At 36.2% G+C, this 26,160-nt stretch overlaps 1 protein-coding gene across 1 annotated transcript in view; it reads left to right on the forward strand.

Moving 5' to 3' along the window:
* The window catches only part of LOC145678029 (uncharacterized), a 30,029-nt gene extending 23,508 nt beyond the window's left edge, over window positions 1-6,521 (forward strand). The window contains exon 2 of the mRNA XM_081748207.1: window positions 4,942-6,521. Coding sequence (XP_081604333.1) covers window positions 4,942-5,529 — 588 coding nt within the window. The 3' untranslated portion in view covers window positions 5,530-6,521. The remainder of the gene's footprint in view (window positions 1-4,941) is intronic.
* The last annotated feature ends 19,639 nt before the right edge of the window (window positions 6,522-26,160 follow it).

A 26,160-nucleotide genomic window follows, 5' to 3' on the forward strand; every position in this document is an offset into this window, starting at 1 on the left:
AATTCGGGCCTGGACCAAGGTACCCATGACCAAAATTTGGTAACGCTAAGTCCATTTGTCTGGGCCAAGCGAGACACAGACAGACAGACGCACAAACCCTTTATTTGATTTATATGGGTTAAGTGCAATTTTCGGAATGTGAAATTAAAAATTTGTAAATAATTGTTTATTTCTCTTGAACGTTTGGCAAACACAATTTAGCAGTACCGATATATCATAAACTACATTTACCAGAGTATAGAATGTTTTCATGTACCTTCGGTTTGTGCTGTTACATTATTTTTATTTCAATAAGTTCGGAATTTTAAAAGATATGCAAAGGACTCTATTTTATGTAATAAAAGTATAAAAATATTATTGTAACATAAATAATATACCTTTTATGTTTAAACAGTGGAGTAGTCAGAAATTGTTTTTGTGATCGTTTCCAGTAAGTAATATAAAAATTAAGCCCAAAAACCACTTCAAAAGATTAAAAATACTCCATTTTAAGGTACGATATTTTGCCTCTGTGTATGAACTTCATACCACCTCCCCACCCTATGACTATGCCGCTGTGTTTAAGTTAACAAAATACAAAAGGCTCTTCATAGCAAGTAGCTTATGTAGCAAGAGGAATGAAAAATATATTACCTTGTTCCACCTCCGTATAAGCCCTTTTTCTGCGTTCTTCAAATATCTGAAGTCTATGTGCTGCACTCTTCTCCATTCGCGATACTTTTCTATCGGTTCCCATCATGCATCAAGGTCTTCCTTTCTGTCTTTGCAACTGTAAAAATAATCTGTCTTCTTCAAGGGGAATCAAAGATAACGCTTCCGCATGCACAATATCAAACAGATCGTCAAGCGCATCTACAAACTTTGTTACATGGCCTTGTTGTGTCTCTGAGGCACGTTTTTGGTGTTTTTGAAGGTTTCTCCAAACTTGGTGTAACTTTTCTAATTTTGAAACACAATGCTGTTCATCATGAATGGGAATACGGGCTTTGCGCCAAAACACAGCAGTTTCTTAAATAACCAGCTTAGCACTTTCACGTAAGTTCAGCTTAACATTTCGTAGGTTATAGAATAACACAAAAAGAACTTGTCTGTTTGAAGGTAGTTTGCTTCCAACAATTTGGTTTGATAAATAGCCAACCAAATATATATTATCCTGTGATCGGAGCTGAAAACTATTTGAATACGATGAAGCCATTTTACTTACATCACCACGCACAACAATCGACAAACAGCAACAATTCGATCAGCGTGATAACACACACCTCACTGAGCAGGTCCATGTCAACAGACTGACCCGTGTAATTTACCAAAGAGCTGCTCTCCTTACCATAAAGCTACTTTACTCTCTACATAAGTAAGGGATATTTCAATTTCTTCCAAGTTATAATTTTTCTTTTTCCTCATAATGGTCTTTGAATCATCTTGATGGAAAAACTTATTTGTAGTTCATAGCGAAACAAGCAGTTTCTTTCAGTTTATGTAAAATACTTCCAAAATTCTTACAAATCTGTGTTCCATAACTACAATAAAATAACATTACATCGAAGCATATAGGTAACTTAAAAATAATATCAGATTTGTGTTTCTGGTGAAATGCTACCCCAAAACGATATGTCACATGGCCCTCTTCCTATTTAAAAGTTTTGACCAGAATTCAAGATGGCGGACTTCAAGACGGCCGCCATGATAATGTTATACAAGATTACGTTGGTCTCCTTCTCTAGTTCCATTATCCAAGATATATTTCCATTCCCTTAAGCCGTTTCTAAATTACAAGAGTTTATTCCAGCTTTTCCCCATATACTATGTATTATAAGCACATTGAAAACTTTAGGTCGTTTGGGGCACCATTTAATATTAGTCTACTCAATGGATCTAATTTTTCTCCTGGCTTAATTTGGACCCATATAGAATCATTTTAGGGGGAGAGTCCAAGGAAATTCCTAAATGTATTTTTCTCCATATAAATAAGGACCACCCTATATATATATATATATATATATATATATATATATATATATATATATATATATATATATATATATATATATATATATATATATATATATATATATATATATATCGAGTGTTGCAAAATAAGTGTTACAACTCTTGGGAAGTGACTCCTGCCACTTTGACAAGAAAAAAGTTCTCTTCAACTTTCTGTTATCGGACATAGTTTCAGATCTACAAGGTGCCGAAAGCGTGGGAAATGACTTTCGGACGCCAATAGTTCGGAACCTATCCAACATAAAGAGGGCGGGTAAAAATTTCACTGAAGAAGTCATACCTGCTCTATTGAATTTTGCATGTTTTACAATCCTACCGTGCACGCGCAAGGGATTCCCCAAAGGAACGTACGGAGTCCCGGATAATCTACCAAATGAAACTTGGTCTAAATGGATATGAATTGATAGGCTTTCTACCAGGTAACAATAATTCGTTTGTCTTAAGTCGATATCTGGAACAAATACAAAATGGCGGACACCTTCATGCCCGTTGTGTGTGGTTGCATAATCGCCAGGTACGGATGCTGGCCAACAGTGACGTTCTGAGTATTAATTATAGCGAATTTGTACTCAAATGCTCTAGAAAGACATCTGGAGTGTCGGTAGAGCATAACAGATGAAGCAGGGTCATTCACATGTGTGGAAACACTTAACGAAAAATGCCCAGAAATGCACTCATACTCACTTGTCAGTAAACTTGAGTTCAAAGCGTCGGAAATGTAAGGATTAGCGTCAAGAACATGAAAGCCATTGCCAATTCACCAATAATATTCCTTCAAGCCGATGCAATATGATGGGCACGGTTGCATACTAATAAGGATGAAACAACTGAGGCCAAGTTCAAATTGTGCAATTGGATGCAGTAAGAAACTGGGTAAACTAAATGAATGTCACTAGTGGGATCGCATGATCGATATTGAAATGTGGCTAATGTGTGTGTTGATATCAACATGTAGCTAATGGACAAATGTCAACATGTCGCACTACTCCTGGGACACCGCCTCACGTGCGAAAACTAGGAAAATAATTGTACATTCTGCTATTACATCTGGTGCTTTTTTTGGTAGAACTTAACTAGAACACGATTGTATCAATGTCCCTCTTTGTTTGGGACATTGTTCCACAGTCGACACATATGAAAAGAAATCTCTTAATGCATGGTTCAAATTCTGATAGAGCGTGAAAATAACAAACTTGTATCATGTCTCACGTCTTCTGAGACATATGACGTACTCGAAAAATAGGAAAATACCTCCAGAAATTCGTATCTTACACACAGTGCACATGCCAAGACAAAGACGAAAATGAACCGATTTGGCACATTTAACACTACAGCTTGAACACCATACATATGGAAAATAAAACGACATGAGAAATAGTAAGAAACGTCTTAAAGCTCTGATTGTTTACAACTGTGCAGTAGGAGTAACAAAATGAAACACACAAGTATGTCGGGAGGCTGTACAAGAGGGCTTGCCAAACAAAGTGGGTACTCCTTAAAGAAATGAATACAGAGAAAGTGAGGCTCCTTCGAACCTCAGGGCTAGAGCGCTCGCTTTTGCTCGCGTGGTCGCAGTTTCCAATCCCACTGGGAGCCCACGGCCTCAGATTCAAGACCCGAGTAGTTATTTTTCTATTTTTCGCACGTGGGACGATGTCCCAGCAGTAGTGGGACATGTTGACATTTGTTCATTAGCTACATGTTGATATCAACACACACATTAGCCACATTTCAATATCGATCATGCGATCCCACTAGTGACATTCATTTAGTTTACCCAGTTTCTTACTGCGTCCAATTGCACAATTTGAACTTGGCCTCAGTTGTTTCATCCTTATTAGTATGCAACCGTGCCCATCATATTGCATCGGCTTGAAGGAATATTATTGGTGAATTGGCAATGGCTTTCATGTTCTTGACGCTAATTCTTACATTTCCGACGCTTTGAACTCAAGTTTACTGACAAGTGAGTATGAGTGCATTTCTGGGCATTTTTCGTTAAGTGTTTCCACACATGTGAATGACCCTGCTTCATCTGTTATGCTCTACCGACACTCCAGATGTCTTTCTAGAGCATTTGAGTACAAATTCGCTATAATTAATACTCAGAACGTCACTGTTGGCCAGCATCCGTACCTGGCGATTATGCAACCACACACAACGGGCATGAAGGTGTCCGCCATTTTGTATTTGTTCCAGATATCGACTTAAGACAAACGAATTATTGTTACCTGGTAGAAAGCCTATCAATTCATATCCATTTAGACCAAGTTTCATTTGGTAGATTATCCGGGACTCCGTACGTTCCTTTGGGGAATCCCTTGCGCGTGCACGGTAGGATTGTGAAACATGCAAAATTCAATAGAGCAGGTATGACTTCTTCAGTGAAATTTTTACCCGCCCTCTTTATGTTGGATAGGTTTCGAACTATTGGCGTCCGAAAGTCATTTCCCACGCTTTCGGCACCTTGTAGATTTGAAACTATGTCCGATAGCAGAAAGTTGAAGAGAACTTTTTTTCTTGTCTCAGTGGCAGGAGTCACCTCCCAAGAGTTGTAACACTTATTTTGCAATACCCGATATATATATATATATATATATATATATATATATATATATATATATATATATATATATGTGTGTGTGTGTGTGTGTGTGTGTGTGTGTGTGTGTATAAATGACATTGTATATCAATTGTTGCATAGTTAAAAACACTACCAAACATACTTAACCGCTGCAATTTAGTAGTACAATGTTGCGAACTTAGGGATATATACGTCTACGTGATATTAAAAAAAAAATAGTTACATAGTGTTACTCATTATTACGTTGTGTAACTTTTGTTTCGATTACTTTCATCGTTTGCTTAGATATACGTCCTTTCATCAAATCAAATCATTCATAGTAATTTTTGTTTCATTTCTTGTTTCAGGATGCAAGCGGAAAGTCCTTACCCTTAACACAGCAGTCTACGTCCATACTACGTGCGGCTCGGAAAAGGAAATCATTAAATGAAGATAAAGAGGCTAAAAAGAGTCAATTGTTAGAGATGGCCTGTGAACATCTTCAAAGTTCAAATTCCGAATCGGAGATAATCGCCAAAACTTGGGCTCTGGAATTTGAAAAACTGCAACCAGATCAGAAATTGTATGCCAAAAAAGCCATAGATGATATTCTGTTTGAAGCACGGCTAGGAACACTTCATAGACACTCAGTGTCCATTAATGCGGCAATGCATCCAACCTCTTATCCTCCACCGTTAGCAACACACCCTTACGCACATTTCAGTCGACCTCAACGTTACTCTGATCAACTACCACATTCACGTCAATCTTCACCGTGCTCACGTCAACCTTCACCATCCTTTTACAATGTCCCTTCCCCTTCGACTGAAGCATCGTCATATTCATCTGAACCTTCACCGCCTAGAAAGGAGACGCAGGCTCTTTTGCCTGCGAGAGAACGAAGCGAGAAGTATTCTCCTCAGGTTGATGCAGAAAATAACAGTAACTCTACATGAGCAACGGAATACTCTGCAATTCGTGATATTACAAGTAATAAACAATACATCTAATGTGCATATGTTTCTTTTTTTCACACAGAGAAAATAACATGAATGCTTTGAAGCGATAGTTGATAGTATGTTTCTCAGTATTTTACATAAGAGTGTGTTGTTCAACTACCGTATTCCTTTGAACTTCCATAAATTATGTATATATTATACAAGTAGAAATATAAGTTACGTACCTTAATGTAGTCTTTGAGAACTCTGATGATAGCCTCACATGTTTCTATAATAATTTGTCCAAGCGTCTGGGGTGCAATGGCTGTTTCAAATTTTAAGTCATCGTACGTGTTTCCGCACACAAGATAACGCAAAGTGGCAAACAATCTCTGCTTAGGAGATATCGCATCTTTCATATTTGTATCCTGTTTTCGAATAAGAGGTGTAACCATTTCCAGTATTTCACCAAATGTAGTTGAGTCCATTCGTAAATAATTTTTATAGTCCACAGCCGAACTTATCTCAAGCTCGGCTATTAAATTTTGATGACTAAACTTAGATCGTTTCTTGAAACACTCTTTCATCCACACCCTCTTCTTTCTTTTTGGTTTCGCGGGTATTTCCGCTTCCAAAGCACAAGCGATTACTATCGCTAAACAAGCTGCTTCAGTGGACATGCTTACGCGATCAAACTCAAAATTGAACTGAAGTTTGTGCAAACAATTGAATCATGTATGGCCGAGTATTTGCGCAAACACGGTTTGCACAAACATGATGTTTGCACAAACCGTGGACCGTGTATGGGCCCTATTAGGTACTTGACCGTAACGAAGCTTAAATTTTTATTTCCATTATTTGAAATTTAAAAATCACTGAGACCTCATTTTAGTAAGTCAAATATTTTCAGAAGTAAATTTATTTTAACGTATGAAAATTATTGATATACTATTGATGATATACGTAATATTAAAGAAATATTGGCGAAATTTCAATGTTGAATTAAAACAACAGCGTCACCAGCTGTTTTTCGTGGCTTATGACATGAGAAATGAGCAAATTGAGAAGTATTCATACTGATGTTTTTACATTATTTGAAACTCACCACACATGCATAATAAAGAAAAGAAACTGCAGCGTTATCTAGCATAGAATGACGTCAAATAATAAATATACAATAATTATTAAAATGACCTAGCAGTCACATCTTACTAAGTCTAACAAAGAATCTGAATAATACGTTTTGACATCCAAGTTAGCCACGAATACTGTGGGGAGGCAGGGTTAATGGGCATCAACTGAGGAAAATTTAACATCAAACAAATTATTTATTTTATTAATGTAATGTCAGCTATTGTATACTGTATTATAAACTTTTCTTTGTTTTCTATACGGGTAGGATACTTTTCACCTTTTGAGGTAATTTCGATCATTAATAATCCTATAATTGAGGAGTTTGATGTAATAAAGGTGTAAGCAAGTTTGCGCTCTTTTTGCATCAAACGCATTTGTGGCTTTTGACATGCTTGTTTAGCCTCCTGGTAACATTTCAATTCAACATCGAAATAATATGCTGCATATTACATTGTTATATGTAAGAAAAAAAAAACTACTTAAATTTTCAACATCGCTTTTCTCCAACTGCAAATTTGAGACTTACGCCCTTATTACACCAAACTCCTCAATTATATATAACAATGAATAAAGACAAAACAAATCGCTTCCTTCTAATTATATAAATTGACATCCCGTAATATAATACACTGGTGTGCAAAACTTAAGGACGAGATAGATAAAGTAACAAAATATTGCGTAATCGGTGGAAACAATTAAAAGCCTGGTAGCATGTTACCATAGTTCTCCTAAATGTACAAGTGGAGCAAGACGTTGAAGGACGTGACGTCAGCGTGACCATAGCGCCGAATGAGTTTGCTCTCTCAGCACGAAGCAGTTGAATAATAGCATAGGAAAATTAAACCAAAATTGGCTCGAAACGGGAAAAAATATTAGAAAGTAAATTTTTATTTTAACACATTCTATGGACTCCCGTGACACTCTACAGAAATATTCCCAAAAATCCCACGTGGGCAACCACCTGAAACGACGTCATCAATATGGCGGCCACGCAACTGCGACTACTTATGCTGTAATATCTCATCACAGAACTAAGATACAAACTTCATTCTGGTGCCAAATTAAAGATAAAGCACAATTTAATTGACTTCAGTTAATATCGTTTTTATGTGTTATCGACATTTTTAAATATGCCGGGTATTATCTCAAAAATTAATTTACTCTGTTTCATTTTATTTGTTTCAAATCAGAATAATATGAAACTACCAGATACCTACATACAAAATATTTTTATTATTTTAATGCAATATTGATATCCCTAATGGCAAAAAGTCTGCATTTTACATTATGATATTATCAAACAATCAAACAAAATTTTTTAAAAATGGTGTTAACACACAAAAACGATATTAACTGAAATCATTTGAATCATGTACCAAAATGACGTTCGTATCTCAGTTCTGTGATATCATCATATAAGCATAAATGAATGTGTTCGCATGGCCGCCATATTGATGACGTCATTTTAGATAGTTGCCTATGTGTTATTTTTGATGATTTTCTCAGGAATCTCAGCGGTTTAAAAAAATGTTGAAACTTTGTTTTCCAAACGTTTTTCCGCCTTTAACTGTGAAAATATTCTCACATGATTAGCTTAATCTAAGTACTGAAGTACTGAAATTTCAACACCTTGCGCTACAGAAAATGTAGTAGTTCGCTTAATTGTTAAGATACAGGAATAATATTGATATCTTTAGAAAGGTGAGACTCTACTCTATAACGTTTATTTCGAGGTGTTTTTCCGTATATCTGATAGTTTCATAATAATCTACTATGAAAGAAATAAAATGAAATAAAGAAAATTAATTTTTAAGATAATAACCGCCATATTTCAAAATGGCGGCAACACGTAAGAACGATATTAGCTGAAATCACTTAAATTATACTTTATCTTTAATTTGGCAACAGAACGAAGTTTGTATCTCAGTTCTGTGATGAGATATTACCGCATAAGCGTAATTAGTCGTAGTTGCGTGGCCGTCGTATTGATGACGTCATTTCAGGTGGTTGCCATGTGGGATTTTTGAGGATATTTCTGTGGAGTATCATGGGAGTCCATAGAATGTGTTAAAATGAAAATTTGCTTTCTAATATTTTTTTTTTCATCTCCAACCCTAATTTGCTTATACTCTAAAAGGAACGAGACAGTGTGTGTCAGTCAGAGAGCTGTTAAGGTGCATTGGGGTTGTTTATAACAGCATGGCCTGGAAACGAAATTTGGGTGACTTCATACGGGGAAGAATCATCAAGTAACTTGAAGAAGGAAATGTTTGGTATTGCCCATAGCATTGTTTCACGTGCATGGGAAGCGTTCCAAACCACTGATAATGCTGGGCAAAAGAGTACGGTGACCAGACCTACTGATTTTGGCAGTACAGTGCTGTTTTTCAGAGTTGTCCTGCGTGTTGCGAAGACACCTAGAAAATCGAGAAATGTCCTTTTTTTTAAAAAAATGTCCTGCGAAATGTCCTGAGTTAACTTCTTACCAATATTTTAATGTTTCATTTTTTATTCACATTTGAATCACAGGCACCCTTTTCCTGAATGATGAACCGCTGTGTTTTTTAACACTCCTCTAAAGAACAATCAACAAACTATTGTTTTGCAATACATTGTTTTTACTGAGAAGGGCTTGTTGAGATATCGGTAAGATAGGAAAGATATCTAGTTCAAGTTACGACAGTGATGCTAACCAACTAAAGTTCCCTCGTTTCGGTCTAAATTTTTCCTCATTTCTTAAAATAACCCCACGCTCCGAAAATCGAAAAAAAAAAAAAACTACTTAGCCCTACACGAAATTTCACTGTACGTTCATAAAAATAAACCACTTTGTCACTCATCAAAGCATTTGGAGTTATGTTGAATTCCGTCAATACTTTCATTCGGTACTTTTCTTTTTAACAATAATGAATGATTAACTTAAGGTTAACGTTAAATGTAATATGAACATGCTTATCACCGACGCAGTAAACTATCATATACTATTATATTTATGTCCTACTTTTCGTTTATCAGAATCTGGTCACCCTACAAAAGAGAAGTGGTGGTCGACCACAGTCAATTACAGCAGGGGCGACTGCCACATTATGCAACAGGCAAGAAGGGACCGATGGCAAACAGAGGGTGAAATTACAAATAAATTTAACAGGACTGTAAGGCGCCCAATTTCACCTTTACAGTAGTATATCAACTGCATGGGAGTGGTCTCTTTTCTCGATGACCACTACGTTTTGTTTTGTTGACATCGGCAGTACCGTTTTCTGTGGTCCCAAGAAGGTGAGAATACGCAATGAATTCAGGAATATCATCGAACATGATCGTTTTGTTGGTCCAGATGTTCTTATGTGGGGAGGTATAATGTTACATGGACATACCGACCTCCAAATTACTGAACGCGATACATTCACCTGTCAATGTTACTGTAACACTATACCCTTTCCCCACGTGCGTCTTTGCGTCTTTTCAGAGGTACAGTCGGCCCCAACAATATCTTCATGAATGATAATATACGACCACATCGATGGTAGAGCTTTTGGAACTAGAGGGTATTTAACGACAGGACCGACGAGTCCTTTCTTCTGACTTGAATCCCATTGAGGACTGTAGAATCTATAGGAAGACGTCTTGCAGTAGGTGCAGATGCACCAAGGATCATCCAGCAGTTATCAACAACGCTGTTAGAGGAACAGAACTCCATACCACAACAACTCCTTACCAACCCTGTGAGCAGCATGGGAGAATGTCGCAGAGCATGTACCGCTAGGGCGTGTCAATTTTTTCAATTATCAAAATCCTAAAATGAGGGGTGCTAAAAAGTTGATACCTGACATTGTATTTCGAAACATATATTTACAAATTCGATATAATGTTGTTTTGCTAGGTAAATATCAGTTCAAAGTTTTGTCATTTTCGTTCTTTCTTTTACAAATTTACTTTTGTTACTCATAGATGGCGCCAGCGTTGCATTTCATTTATTGAGCAGAAATACATGCTTGTTAAGATTAGTTTTATCTATTTGCACATTGCTGTATTACAGTTTTAATATTATGTCAAATTTATATTCTACAATCATTAAATTAGATACATTTTCAATTTTAAACGGGTTCTAAAGTTTTCACATTTATTATATAATAACTCCAAGGGTATAAGATTGAGAACTTCAAATTTGAGTGTGTAAACGTTTTCAACTAGTCTTTATATTAACATCGTGGTTTCTTGATGTTTCTTTACATTGACTTCTAAGACAGAAACAAAACGTAATATATTTACACATAGGAGTAATTTGATTGGAACCGGCAGAGAATTGTTACCCTCTGAACTTCCCGTCATTAAGCTATGTTGCCATGCAGAGCATTTAGTATAGTGTCGGCTTGCGTGCCATAGCTGCCATATCTACTGCCGCCCTTATGGATGTTGGCTTGATGACCGACAAAGACCAAAGGCTTGTGATTGATCACAATAAATTGAAGAGAGCACAAGAAAAAATAATGAAATCCACGGGCCAAGAATTTGATGAGTTCTGTCAGCAAGGTATAATCGACTGCATCTTCTTTGGCGGCCCTGAAGATATTACGAACGTTATGTTGGTAGCAGAAAATTCAAATCGCCAGTTCCCTGGGATTATATGAGAACAGCACTATTCTGTTATCAGCGAGCCAAGTGGACGCTATCTTTATCATTTCACTCCTCAGAAAGATTGTGACAATAAAAAGCAAGATGAAATTTTTGCTGATAATCTTTAAGATTTTAGAAGAGCATTGATAAAATCTTACAAGCAATTGGAGGTGATTCTGCTAGCGTCAACACTGGTTGGGAACGTCGTACTATGCATTGGGTAGAAGTCAAACTCGGTTGTAAGCTAAATCGGTTAGTGTGTGCTCTTCACACCAGCGGGTTACCTTTGCGACACTTAATCACAACACTGGATGGCATAATTTTGTCAAGCAATCAGTGGAAAGGTACTATTGGAGATATGCTAGACGCAGTTACTGAACTTGAAATCGATCCTTCATAGCAAAAACTCCCAATGGAAGAGCAGCTTATTGCGCTGAGTGAAAATATCGTACAAGATTTATCTACAGATCAAGCATACGGATATCAGATTACACAGGTCATTCTCACTGGAAAACCTCCATGGGATCTGGCGCTTCTTGAAATTGGTCTAGTCAGTCATTCAAGATGGTTGACTACAGCAAATAGACTGCGTCGTTTTGGGGTTTTTAAACATGAACTTAACGTCAAATATCTCATAAATCTTACGCGGATAGTGAAATACATTGTTAGTGTCTATTACTCTGCTGGTTCAACATGAAAGTCAAGCATTGCTGGGAAAAAGGGCCACGCCACATCTTATTTCAACTGCAGTGACTTAATATGTAGAAGATTGTTGTGGATGCTGTACTTCAAAAGATACTTAACTTGAGAATTGAGGCAGTAGAAGGAAATCTCTCTGTACGTCCGAGGAAAACACCTGCTTTGGACCCCAACGCCTCGTTCGTGCTAGAGATGATCGACTGGTCTAAAGGTGTTTATGAACCTCCCTTGACATGCAAAATTTCAACAATAGTAGTAAAGAAATTTGTAGACGTTCCGATGAAAGTACCACAGTGGCCAAATCACGCTCAATCTATAGAAAGGTGTAATGAAACAAGTTACAAAGGTAGCAGCTAAAGTTTATACGCATGAGAAACGTGAGGGTTACATGATAGTTCAAGAAGCAAGTCCACAGATGATGTCCGAAAATGAATCAAAACAGGACATAATGAATCTTGTTTTGTGAATAACTTGTGCGTTAATAGTATTGCTTACTTGTTGCTGTTTCTTGAATACATTTGTATTAAGTAAAATAAGGACAGCTTTGTCACAAAATGTAACACAAATGTAGCATATATATGGTAATACTATAGTAGTAGGCCTAAGTAAGAAGTGTATGAACTGTATGATGCAGCAGTTAAAAAATAATTCATTATAATTGAAAATTAGTAGTTTGTCAATGTGGTTGACTAAGGTACTTTTAAAATCAGTTAAAGATGTGTTTCTCAAGATTTGTAACAGAAGCTACACACTTAAAACATGGAGAATGTTACATGTTTTTACTAAAACAATGATAAAATATAATAGTACGTAATAAAAATAATGCTTTCTGTTCTTAGTAACTGCAACGCAGTAATATAAAGTCTAAATACAGTATTTCAGTACGTACGTCTATATATGCAGAAATTTTATTGAATGTTTTCTCAAAGTATTGGTTATATACTCTTTCTTACTGTACCTCTAGCTTTATTAATATGTTTGATGATTAATAAAATGTTTCATACGGAAAAATAATTTATTTTATAGCATTGCATGGCATTTTCGAAAGTATTTCAGTATAAAATTCCGAAAACTGCTCTTGTGCTATATTCAAATCTTGATTTACCTAGCTAGAATTTATTTAATTGCAAAACTAAGTACAGATTTGAATTTCTAATACCAAAAAACATACTTTTAAGACCCCTCATCATGAAAAATTGCAAAAAGTATGTTTCACCCTCAAAAATGACACGCCCTAAACCGCTATTCGTCGTGATCACACACTCTTCTAAAAGTGATTTCATTCCATTTGTAATGTCAGGAAGACCATCATGTGTCGCTGACTTCAGTTTAAGTTATTGTTTCTGTACCAAGGTGCCATTTTGATAATCTCATCACGTGTTTTTTTTTTTTTTTTTTTTTTTTTAATAATACTCTAGCATTACTTCTATGTATGCTTCAAGTTTCACCCATAGGTTGCTGTACAAGTATATTTAATACCATACAAGTACACTGGCGTTTAGTTCCCGAGTAATGGGCCATGAATTTTTGGGTCACATTTTCAAAAAAGGCAAAAACATCAACTAAACTCCGATTAGAATCAAATTTGGCATGCTGGTAGACCTTCACCTAATATGCAAGCTTATGTAACATTATGATGTGCAGGCGTTTGAGTCCTGAGTTATAGGCCATAAAATTTGGGGTTTATACTTGAGTAAAACTTTGGCAAAACAATTGTATCAGTTTTTACGTTCGAGCAACGAATGAGAGAAGAAAGTATAGTGATCATTAAAAATATCGAATTCGAAATTTCATTGGATTTACACGTTTCAATGCCCAAACATACCGAAAAATTTACTTTTCAACATCTGTCCGTCTGTTGCTCCGTTCGTCCTGATGTATATTCGCCTGTAAGCCTTACTGTTTAATGTATCGAAACCAAATTTTAAACTTACGGTTTTCATGTAAGCCTTCAGTTTTTCATTATTGTTATTATTTTCTTCCTTCTTCTAAAAATAAGGATAGTTCATTGAAGGGTGAAAATCAAAATTTGCTATTTTTTCAAAACGACTCTAACGATTTTGTTTATATTTCATAAATCAATATTTCATTAAAACCATATACTGTGGTATAAGTCATTTCTCTGAGAAAAATCGAGAGGGTGTAGTTTACCTTTAGGGGTGAGTTTTTTCGGATGATTTTCTTTTTTAAAAAAAAACATGCGATTTTGTTCATATTTCATTAATCTGACAATATGGCATACCTCATTTGTCCTGAAAAGAGTACGAGGAGTCGTTTATTATTGGGAGTTATTATTATTATTATTATTATTATTATTATTATTATTATTATTATTATTATTATTATTATTATTATTATTATTATTATTATTATTATTATCTCAAAGACTACTCACGCATTTCATTTATAAGTCATAGATAAACATTTCATTAATAACTTGACAACATTGCATAACTCATTTGTCCTGAAGAAATCACTGGCGGATTAAACCAAACGTCTTGGGGGGGCTCTTTGTTGTGGAGTGGAATATATTTCCATAAATTACCCCCCCCCAAAAAAAGAAAGGTAAAACGGATTCAGGAAAAGAGGGTAAAAGATATAATTGCTACGGAATTTTCACCATAATGCCCCCTTCCCCAAAACGATATTCTGTCTACAGGCCTGGTCGTGGCTATGCTTTATTAAATATTTCGCTAGAAAAATATCAGGTTAAACATTTCTTAGAACGCTCATAATGTTTCTGTATTTTAGTAAAATGAATTAGACAAAAGGACAAAAGAACTTACGACAAGTTAAAACGCAAAACGCGCTTTTTGGTGAATACCACCCAAGGCGTATCTGTCTATATAATATTGTTGCGATCTACGACAATGTTCCTGTGACATTCAAAAGTGCTAGTCCTCCTACTTTTCCCATTCCACCATTCCATTCATTACTCATCAGCACCGTTTCCTTTAGCCTAGCCCGCATAACCATGGGACGTAAAACTCAAAAGTTTCATTTTCATTTTTTCCATTCAGCCGCTTTTCGCCAGAACGAGATCGCAACCACGTTTTCAGTCGGTGCAATGTGGATTAAGATCGTTCTGCACTGGCCACACTCGAATGCAGGGCTACAAGTATGCACAGCAGTTTTCGAATAGTCACGCGAAGATCTTCGTCACTGGTGGCCAAGGCTTCCAACGCAGTTCGTGATAGTTTGATCTTCCTCTTTAATTCTCTTCCATTTAGAAGTACAGATTTCAAATTCAGAACTAAGGAGGGAAAACAGCATTGTTTCTTCAGTTCCGATAGTTTTGTAAAGTCCGGTAGTTTTAGAACGCGGAGGTGTTGCTCAGAGTTTTGTCAGTTGTACGTGTTGGCAATAGAATGTTGAGTCCGTATACGTTTAAAACTTCCGGCGCAAGACTCATTTTAAGGTCTCCTACGACCGACTCTATCAACGGAATGTAGACAGTTCTTCAGTAGTAAGATGTCGTGTCATCTGTCCTGAAGTGAGTACGATGTGTTTGTCTTTGGGTGAGATGAGGAGTTCGAATCTGCACGTCGACACTGGCAGCCATTCTGGATATTGTTTCGAAAATTGCCTTGAATTCTTCTTTGCTGTTTGAACGCTTCTTGTTTAATGCTGCGATAGTGTCCTGAATGACATCTGACGCTGCGTTCATGTCTAAATCTGTCTTCTGTAAAAGTCGATGAAGGAGAGAGTTACCGTAAGGACATCCTGAAGACAAGTAATAGTTACGATAAACTCGCTGTAGTGCATGGCAGAAGAAAGTGCCCGTGCTTTGTCTGTATCTAACTTGGATCACTTGGAACACACTGTAGAGCCTCACTATTTTTTTTTTTTTTTTAATTTCAAGTGAAATTGTAACACCTTGTCGTTCCGTTCAACCCATCTCGTTTCACAAAATGTCTCCAACTGGCCACCAAGCGTAAGCTTAAGGACAGTATTACGTTTTGACGATGCGGTGGAAAACACAATGATCTCTTTCATTGTTCCCAGACATTTCCTCACGCACTATACTGACGATGACCTGAAGATGGACAAGTTGAGGCTGTGATTGCAATATGAACAGTACAGCGCGTTTGAAGCCTCCTTCTGGATCTCCTGCACTGCCCCGCGACTTTGAGAGGTCATGAAGGCGCAACCATCTGTACCAATACCAACGCAGTTTTTCGGGTCGAGTGAGAGCAAAGATAGAACAATTTTTCCAATTTTCCCTCCAGTCAGTGAGAGTTCGGGCGGTTCTGCGTCTTCGGATTCCGAGCTCGAACCAATGTCCTCACGTTTCAGCTCTGCTGATCGAGGATCAATGAAACTGAAGCAGTCTTCTCTTATTTCACCCATGTGTTCGTACCTTAGAATCAAAGACAGCTGAGATGTGTGCGAAACGTCCGTAGTCTCATCAAACATAATGGAATAAAACTGACCCTCCCGCACTCGATTGACAATATTATAGACGTGATTTCTCATCCACAACCCACAATGAGGGCATTTTGTGTGGTTTTATTGGCAAAAATTGTCCTTTTCGATGCTTTCTTCCAGTGATTCTTTAAGACATCGTTACCACAAGCCATTCTAAATTTGCCCAATTCTTGAAAATTGCCCTCGTTGAACTTAGTTTCTACACCGTCACCATCAGAGATCCAATTATCCGCACAAGCATCTTCCCTGTGGCCTTGAAAAGCAATGCCTTGCCTTCCAAGGAATATCACATTCTACAACATTAATTTCAGTTTGTAGCGATTTAGGATTACTTGTCTTCTTGACGAGTTGATTTGATTCCCGACTGGTTTCACTGGTTCCCAGTAGTTTTTCAGAAACGTTTTTCCGACCTCAACAGCGTTAAGTACTATTATGCCTTGTTGTGAGTTTCTAAAATACCGTAGAAAGTAGCGAATTTCTTCAAAGGTTTAGTCACAAGAGTTTGGAGAGGCATGTTTATTTGATAGCCCCCAACCAAACCAAACCCGTAGCAAAAAATGAGCAATATTTACCAAAAAAAAAAAAAAAGACCCCCTCATGGGAAAGAACAAGCCATGGATAGTATTCCTGATGTTATGGTCTCAAGTAAAATCGTCCTTCTTTCTGAAATTTATCTGATATTATGACTCGAGTTATCGTTAGCCTTAAACGGGGCATGCTGGACAGTCATAATTTTTAAATAGAATTTAAAGAATTAACCCTTTTTTGAGATAACGCAAGAACGATCCCAAACTTTCGTTCATGTGGCGGTAAGCTACAAGCAACAGTGTGTGTAATTTTATTATTTTGGAGGGCTCTTAGGGGGGGCGATCGCCCCCCTTTAATCCGCCCCTGGAAGAAATGTAGGAGAGAGAATTTATTCCTGATGTTTTTTTTTCTTTTTCATGTGATTTTCTCAGAAACAACAGCCGATTTTAAACATATTTCATAAATAAATATTTTATTAATTACTCTATAGTGTTGCGAAAATTATTAATTAACAAATTCATAAGGGATAGTTTACTTTTAAGGTGTTAGTTTTTAATCAGAGTACTTTCTCAAGAACGATTCAGGTGATTTTGTTCATATATCATAAATAAATATTTCATTAACATTCCTATAATGTTGCATAAAGTTACATAACTTAAGGGATAATTTACTCTTTGGATGAATTGTTTGACAGTTTTGTGAAATACTTCAGCGGTTTTGTTATTTTATATACATACAGTTCATTGATAACCGTAACATATGGCATAAGTTATTTTCTTATGGAAAATAAATCTACAAATGGAACTTTGGAGAGTTTTTTTTTTTGGGGGGGGCAAAATTTTTCGAAAACGCCTTATAATTTTGTTCGTATTTCCCACACACACACAAAATATATTTAATTAATAACTGCAGCACAACATGATTTTGTTTAAGGAATTGGAGCTAGAAAGTTTAGTGAGGTGGCCCGTTACTTTTTTTTTTTTGTTAATTTCATAATAGAAAAAAAAAACGTGAAGTGTATTCGTTCTACTATGACTACAAGCATGGATGTTTCTGTCTACTGTGAGAGAAATAAGGTGAATTTACCTGCATAAAATTTTGAAAGGAATCGTTGTGAAGATTGCTTTTAACCACAAAAACCAGATAAACACGTCCAAATTATCTTTCTTTGCTTGATTACGGACCAATTGAAGTAGAACGATTGGAGTCATTCGGAAAACGAAAAATAAGCTCAAGATTATAAGCAACATGTAGGCTAATCATCGTTTGTCACGCGCTCTTTCTACTTCTTCTTCTTTTTTATATGTATATATAAAGTAATGTGATGTAGGCTAAAGGAAAATATGATGATGAGAAATGAATGAAATTGTGGAATGAAGAAAGTAGGAGGAAACAGGAGAATACCGAGAAAACCTACGCACGGTGTTCTTTTATCAGCGTTTTATGTTTCTGCTGTATTTCTTGTAGAAAAAGAAAATCTTTAATTTTTAGCACTTATTATTTCAATCAAACATTCGAATTAAAACCTAATAAAACTGAAATGTAACAGATGATGTACAAATCAGAATTCGATTGAAGAGATCAAAAGAAACAAAGTGCCTTCAAACTACTGTGCCTAGAACATAGAACAATGTATAATAGTAACTGCCCTCAAACGCGCGCCAAGTAAACATTGCAGATTGCATTTTTTTCCTCTCAGATTATCGAGCCTATTATTGGGATTCTACTGTATTATTATTATTATTATTATTATTATTATTATTATTATTATTATTATTATTATTATTATTATTATTATAAAACGAAGCACGGTAAACCATAAAAGATTAGTTTTGTTTAGTGAGATGACGTATATTCAATTGATGTAGTCAATATTTCAGTTCTCAATGGCATTATTTGTAGGTTTCTCAAAGCATATTTCGTCACCGTTTTTTTCAGTTATTTTTTTCTTGTTCTTTCGACACTTACCAAAGATGGACATGCTAATTGTCAATTCAAATGACTGTTTTGTATCCTTAAGTTTTCGAGAGAAATGATAGTGATGTCCTCCCGTTTAGCCTATTCCCGTTTCGCCTACAGACCTTCCAGCAATTTATATCATTATCTCAATCTCATCTTATCTGTAAGTAAAACAAGTACTCCCGTTTTGCCTATTCCCGTTTCGCCTATCCTCATTCGGCAAGAGATGTTTAGTGTTTGAGGTGGGAACGCAATATAAAGATAATTAAAATATTAATACACCGACTAAATGCAGTCATGCCATTTTCAAGTTAAATCTATGGAAATTAGTCAGTCTAGGGAGTAATAATTGAAACCAACTACTTTATAGAGTAGAAAATTCCAGAATTAACACTACATAGTAATCCTTTTATTGTCTAAAATTCTCATATTAATTAACTTTTATATCTCTTCATTCAGAGAAGCTGATAATCAATTTATCCAAATAGGAAGAACGAGGAAGACAACTGACTCTGTTCACTTCATCTCTGCTACCTTTGGTTCGATACTCGTCCACCACTCTGGATATAAATGAAGCATTCCAAATTGAATTTAATAGCTAGCATTCATGCTATCCTGGGCCTTCTCTCTGGGCCTCAATTTTACTCTACTTACAATATTACAAGTATTTCTGCATTCAGGCAGAAAAACTAGTTACTTTCACCCACCACTAAGGCTGAACAAAAAATGAAGAAATTTTTAATAGCAGGGCAGTTGAAGGGTATAATGGTTCATCTCTCAGAACCACGGGAGCACCGACCAGTCTTGCAAAATTCGAGAAACTGATCTTGAATAGGTAGTCACTAGCCTTTTTAAACTGTTCTGTGAGTTCGTAAAAATAGAACGTTAGACGTTACGATCATAAAGTATAAGTAAACCAGTAGACATTCATTCTTTTTTTATGTTTTTTGTTTATGAGGAGTCGTTTTGTATCAATATCTTTGTAAGCTTTTTGTACTTTACAAAGGTTTGTAGTAAACTCAGTAGCTCCTTTATTGCTGAAGATATTGATTTGAAACAGAAAAACAATTTATAGTAAATTAAATGTACTACTTGATACTAGTGATACTTTCTGAATGTTATAGTTTAAATAACGAAAACCGTAAATTCTGAAATTAAATTTTTGAGAGAAAGAACTAAGCCACTTTCAATTTTTCACTCTGTAGAGATTTCATTATATCCAGGGTCGTAGCGTCCAATATTAATAGGAGACCCGTCTAATGATGTGCATAACGAGCATGGAAAATGAATGGACAGAGACAGTATTAGATGAAATAGTAACTAATTATTTTAAATATTTTAAAGAAAATGTTTTAAAAATATACAGGAGCTACAGAGTTTAGAGCAAATCTTTATGAAGTTCAAAATTAGCTCAAACAGCTAATAAAACGGTCCGTCATAAACAAACTAAACATCTTAACAAAAAATGAATGGCTACTTGTTTTATAGTACAACTTTGTGTACAAACGTAAGAAATACTATTTTTTGATAGCGACCATATTGGTTGATTTGAAATGGATTGACCCTGTGCTGAGCATCATTCTAGTTGGCAATTTTTAAAACGGTTTTAAAACCTCCTATCTTCTCTCTTTACTCTTAGACTATTCAGAAAATTCGAATCTGCTTTATAAATGTTACCAATATCTAAGACAGAATTACAAGAATAATCGTGATTAAGTCTTTAGTTTCGTGTCCTTTCAAGATTTAAAGTGCTAACTCCAAACTGGGGGACATACTTTTTATACAAGTATAGACCCACTTTCCCTACTTATTCCTGCTTTTGTTACGTTGAAATGTGGATTTTAATGAATCTTTTTACAATGACTCTTTTAGCTAGTAGATGGTATATCTGAAAAGTAAATTTAACATTTTCAAGAAGAGCCATTTTAGAAAGAGTATTTTTGAAATGGTGACCTTTGGAACTACTAGTGGCATGGTACGTATTTGGCTAGAATTACAGTCAATCACGTCAGAGCTGTTGCTGACGTTGAGAAATAAACTTGTTCATAAATCTTTGTAGAAAAAGTCCCTCAGACACTAAATATCCCTCGTCGAGTGAGTAGGCTAAACGGAAATAGGCCAAACGGGAATGAACCATGATAGTTACTTAGATTAGGTTAGGCAAGTCAAGTGGCAGTTTTGAGTGTTAGAATCTTGCTTGTCTGTGTGATTTTAATTTAGCGCGTTGTCTTGAAGAAACCAAACGACATGATGCAACTTTTCACATTTCTTTGATTTGACAGTCTTACGTACTTTTGGCACAATTTCATCGTAATAGTTCTTGTTCTTATAGAGCCACTTGGTAATCAACAAATAGTAACGTGGTAGATAGTTAACAGAGTCTTTAACAAGAGTAAAGATAGTTAACTGTCTTTAACATCTTAGAAGACTGCCCATAATCTTCCAGCGAAGTACTGCCCATCAAATATTTTTGGTAGTTATGCGAATGGATGCTTCTACACAATGATCTGTTGTCATAATAGATTCGGGTTTCGTTCGCTGGCCCAAAAGGTCATTGAACAATTCCATAGAGCAAAATTGGTTGCTACAAATCTTGCGAGGTATTTTTTCTGCTCTTCTTATTACATCTTCCTGATGTCTCTCAAATATTACGTTAAAATAGGATCAAAGCTTCCAAATAATATGTACACAATATCTGTAACAGTATGCCGTTGGTTACACTTAATCAGTTGTTTTACGTGCTAAATATTTTTCACAACAATGGGTTTTAATGAACGCCCAGGCTGGTCTTCCTTATCACACGACTGTCTTCATAGATCAAGTATGTTGTCACTTCTTAATGGCCGAATACGGAGAGGATTTTCACTTGTAACATGTCATCATGAATCTGCTATAAAGCGATTCTTTTTAAGCCGAAGAACTTCCGTCACTGTTCTTTGTTCATTTTCTCCAGTTTACTGTGTATGTGTGTGTTACGATACGAATCAACCTGCGAAAACAGAAAGAGAAAACGTTAGAGACCTTTATGGCCTTTTGACACACAATTGACAAAACTTTAGCCTAAATGTTCAGTTGTAATATTTTCCATAATTAGAAGTTTTGTTTTGTAAATAATTAAATATTAACTTACAAGGGAATGAAGGGAGAATTGATATCGAGTTGGAACGTAGTGCATACATCAATCGAAAGCACTAATGATGCTGATTAAGAATCTGTAATAAAAAGTTTCCACATAAATGTATTGAAGGAGTTATGTCGATTTGTCACTTCTCACATTTTGCGAGATTTTGTTGTTTTGAAATTAGATAAGTAGGTGAAAACAAAACGATGAACTCAACTCACAGAGCTTGCTACCTTCTAAAGCTAATCATCTATGTGAAATGCATAGTGAGAAAGCATCATAAGCCATATTGCACGCATAATAAAGTCCCTGTGTGGTACTGCCATATATGCGGTAAAGTACGCAACAACTTCGATTCTCCCATGCCTAGCTTCGGACTGTAAACACACGCGAACAGTTGTCAGTGTGGTCTCGCCGAGGTAACAAGGAGCTTGTTTTGCTGTGTACTTACTTGTTGTTTATCTGTTACGTCAAGGTGCAAAATGCCGCAAATGAATATTGCCAACGTCTTGGCAATTGTAACTGAGTAAGTCAGCAACTATATCCAGCAGAATCGGATCAAATCTGCTGAACAAACGTCAATTGAAATTGACTTCGCATCCGCTATTACTGTCATGATTATTGAAGGTTGTGAAAAAGGCGATGTCATTTCAGAAACTTTGGTTTTGACAGACTTTCGCGTGATTGACGGTGATAAACCAGTGGCACATTTACATACATCACGAAGGAGCTGTTCGATTTTGGATAAAGACTCTGATTATGAACCATCGACATCAGCAGGTCGTCCGAAAAATTCAGACACTTGGAAATACACAGGCGACGAGATTAGGATGGTTCTTGATTGTGCATGGACACCGCGACGCAAATGCAGAAAAATCACTGTCATCCATAAGAAACACTCTTGGGCACCAGACTGGCCTGTCATTCGTGCGTGGAAAAGGCAATTCGCATCTGGTGGCAATATAGAATTGAAGCTGAAGCAAATAAGCGACGACACGTTTGCCGATTTCAACGCAACTGCTGCGGATGGGCATCCAATTTACGACGACGACATACGAAGAAAAATACAGCCAAACTTGATTTCGCTCATTCGTTCGAGGCTTCGTCTTGGTGAATACAGCAGTTTAAAAAAGCCCGTGGAATCACGAGTCGCGTGACGAAGCCCTGCTTCGAAGATCAGAAGCTTTTGAAAACGGAAGCAGACAAATTTGCGACCCGCATCAGCAACACAATCAATGAAAAACGCATCGCTGCCGCAAACGTTTTTAACGCCGATCAGAGTGGTGTTCAATATGAAATGACAGGAAATCGCACTCTGACGTTCAAAGAACAAGATAGAGTTGAAAAAATTGTGCAGTCAACAAGTGCTACAACCCACTCTTTCACTATGTTGCCAATAGTTGCGATGAGCGGAGTTGTTCATGACAAAATGATGGTAACACTCCAAGAGTCTAAGGGAAAATTTGGGCCAAGGGTGTGGGAAACAATGATCAAACCCGAAAATCTAGTGCTTGATGCATCGAAAAGTGGCATCATGACAAGTGACGGACGCGACAAGTTTGTTAAAAACTTGCTGTCTGCAGCGATTTCACCGAACGAAGAAAATATCGTTCTACTTGACCATTGGGGTCCGTTTACAGACCACACGCGAATTGCCGCGTGTTTGCCAAATGGCACAATGGTGAAGGTTGAGAATATCCCGAAAAACTGCACGCGATTCTGTCAGCCGTTAGACGTTTATGGGTTTGATGTTTGGAAACATTATTTGTAGAAACTTGAACACTATGTGAAACTGGAACTTGACGGGTATAAAATATTTCAACGAGACCAGCGCATTATATTTGCTTCGATTCTACACAATCAAATGAGTTCGCCAAGTTACATTGGGTTGTATTTATATGCATTCATTAAAGCTGGTTTTAAGACTGGTGAATATCCTGCTTTTGATTCGCCAAGCAAATTTGGTTTCAGGTTTGGTGTCTCCAACTGTAAGCATTGTGAGAAACTTGCGAGAATCCGTTGCTCTTGGTGCAAAGACTTTTTTTGCTTAAACCATTTTCTTGTTGATAACCCTGAGTATGTGATGATATATCATTACTGCACATCTTATGTCAACTAACACATTTGATTCTGTAATGCTCCAAACGTTATGTTTCCTCAAATATGATTAACGTAAACATTTCCAAATGATTTCTAGTGCGTGAATTAGTCGTTTGTATGAGTTTGGTGGCGATTGGAAATGAAATAAAGTGAAAAAATGCGAAAACTGCGAAAAGTGACAAATCGGCATAACTTCTTCAATACATTTATGTGGGAACTTTTTATTACAGATTCTTAATCAGCATCATTAGTGCTTTCGATTGATGTATGCACAACGTTCCAACTCGATATCAATTCTCCCTTCATTCCCTTGTTAGTTGCTGACCAAAACAATATATTTTCATTAAAAAATTACTAAATGTGTTTGAAACATAAATTGTATTTAAATAAATGCTCAGGAATTCTGAAGCTTGGAGATCAACTAGGAGGGGGGTACAGATATGTCTACTATAGATTTTCTTTCTGTTATAGTTTGATGTATCAACAGAATTTCATAATGCAGGCCTATTTGAGTTCATGTTTTTCTTCTTTAACACAAAACACTATATTTTAATTATCGTACGACTACGTATTTAGAGTAACAAAAGTGTCAACGTAGTTGTGCTCGCATATATCTTTTGTATGTTATGATTCCGCTTTTGAGGCACAGAATATTCGGTGTAAGTCCAGCATTGTCAAAAAACTGACTAATTTCTTGAAACAAGAAGCAGCGAGGAACCAATCTAAAAAAACAAAAGTTATTGCAATGGAAGCCGCTGTCTGACTGTAACCATATATTACTAAACCAGAGGTCATTTTTGACACTTCCCTCACGAGTTGCAATGCCAAAAAGTTAAGTTAATCCAAGGGAAAATATCTTTGGTTACTAGCACAGAATACTATTGCTTTTTACATGTTTAGATTTCTTTTTTAAAAAAAACACACACACACACAGATGCGGATCCAAGGGGGGTCTATAGCCCCTTCCTTGACGCTCAGGTATACACTGGATAAAATGAGCTTCAATCCTGCTTTACACTGGAATAAAGCGGCAACTATGATTTAGCCCCTCCCTTGATCATATCCTGCATTCGCCACTGCACACACACACACACACACACACACATATATATATATATATATATATATATATATATATATATATATATATATATATATATATATATATATATATATATTTAAATATATATTGGAGAAACACCTCGTTTAATGTGTTTGAAACCTAAATTCTGATGTATGTAAGTACCTTCACTCATGCTACCTTGGAATAATTTATAAGTCAGCGTGAAAGCGGATCAGATTCATTGATGTTCTAGTTCATCAAACTTGTAGCACGTAAATCCTTTGTGGCTTCGACTCCAAAATAGCTTTTTAAACTTCAAATAGGCTCATGGCGTTCCCTTTTAAAAGAGAGAGTGCAACACTAATCCCTCTCTCTTTGTATTACAAAGTATAACAAAGTTTGTTCATGTCATTCTCTTTTGATGATGGTGGAAATCGATATGAAAAAAGAAAGAAAAGAAAAATCCATTTGGCAAGCTAATAATCTATATCCCTCATGTTGGTTTCAGTTAATTTGTTGTAGATAATCTAAAATCTCTTATTGTGTCTACGGGTAGATAATGTAGCTCTGTGGTTGGGAACGTCAAATCCGATAATTTAGGAATAGAAATGGGAATCTAATTTACTTCCAATAAAATCACTTTATTTCCTCTTTTATGGTATATATATTCACACTGCTGTTCGTAAAAACGCAACACCAAGAAAGATGTGCATAAGTGGAATGACTTTATACTGAAGATTCGTTATATTACTGTAAAGAAAGGGTAATAATTTCAGAAGAACATGTATAAACTTGGTAATTTAATGTATGGTGTACAGCCTAAACATGCTGCAATGACAGCCACTATTCGCATAGCATAGAATCAAACTGACGTTGGGTATTTTTGAGGAACCGCTGCCACGCTGCTTGTATTCAAGTAATGAAGACATTGCCAGTGTCTGTTGGAGATCTATGATAAGTATGATGCCGATGAATCATATCCCACATACGTACAGTGCGAGAG

Source organism: Thermobia domestica, chromosome 2, assembly GCF_964235325.1.
Source record: "Thermobia domestica chromosome 2, izTheDome1.hap1.1, whole genome shotgun sequence".
Classification (NCBI taxonomy): Eukaryota; Metazoa; Arthropoda; class Insecta; order Zygentoma; family Lepismatidae; genus Thermobia; species Thermobia domestica.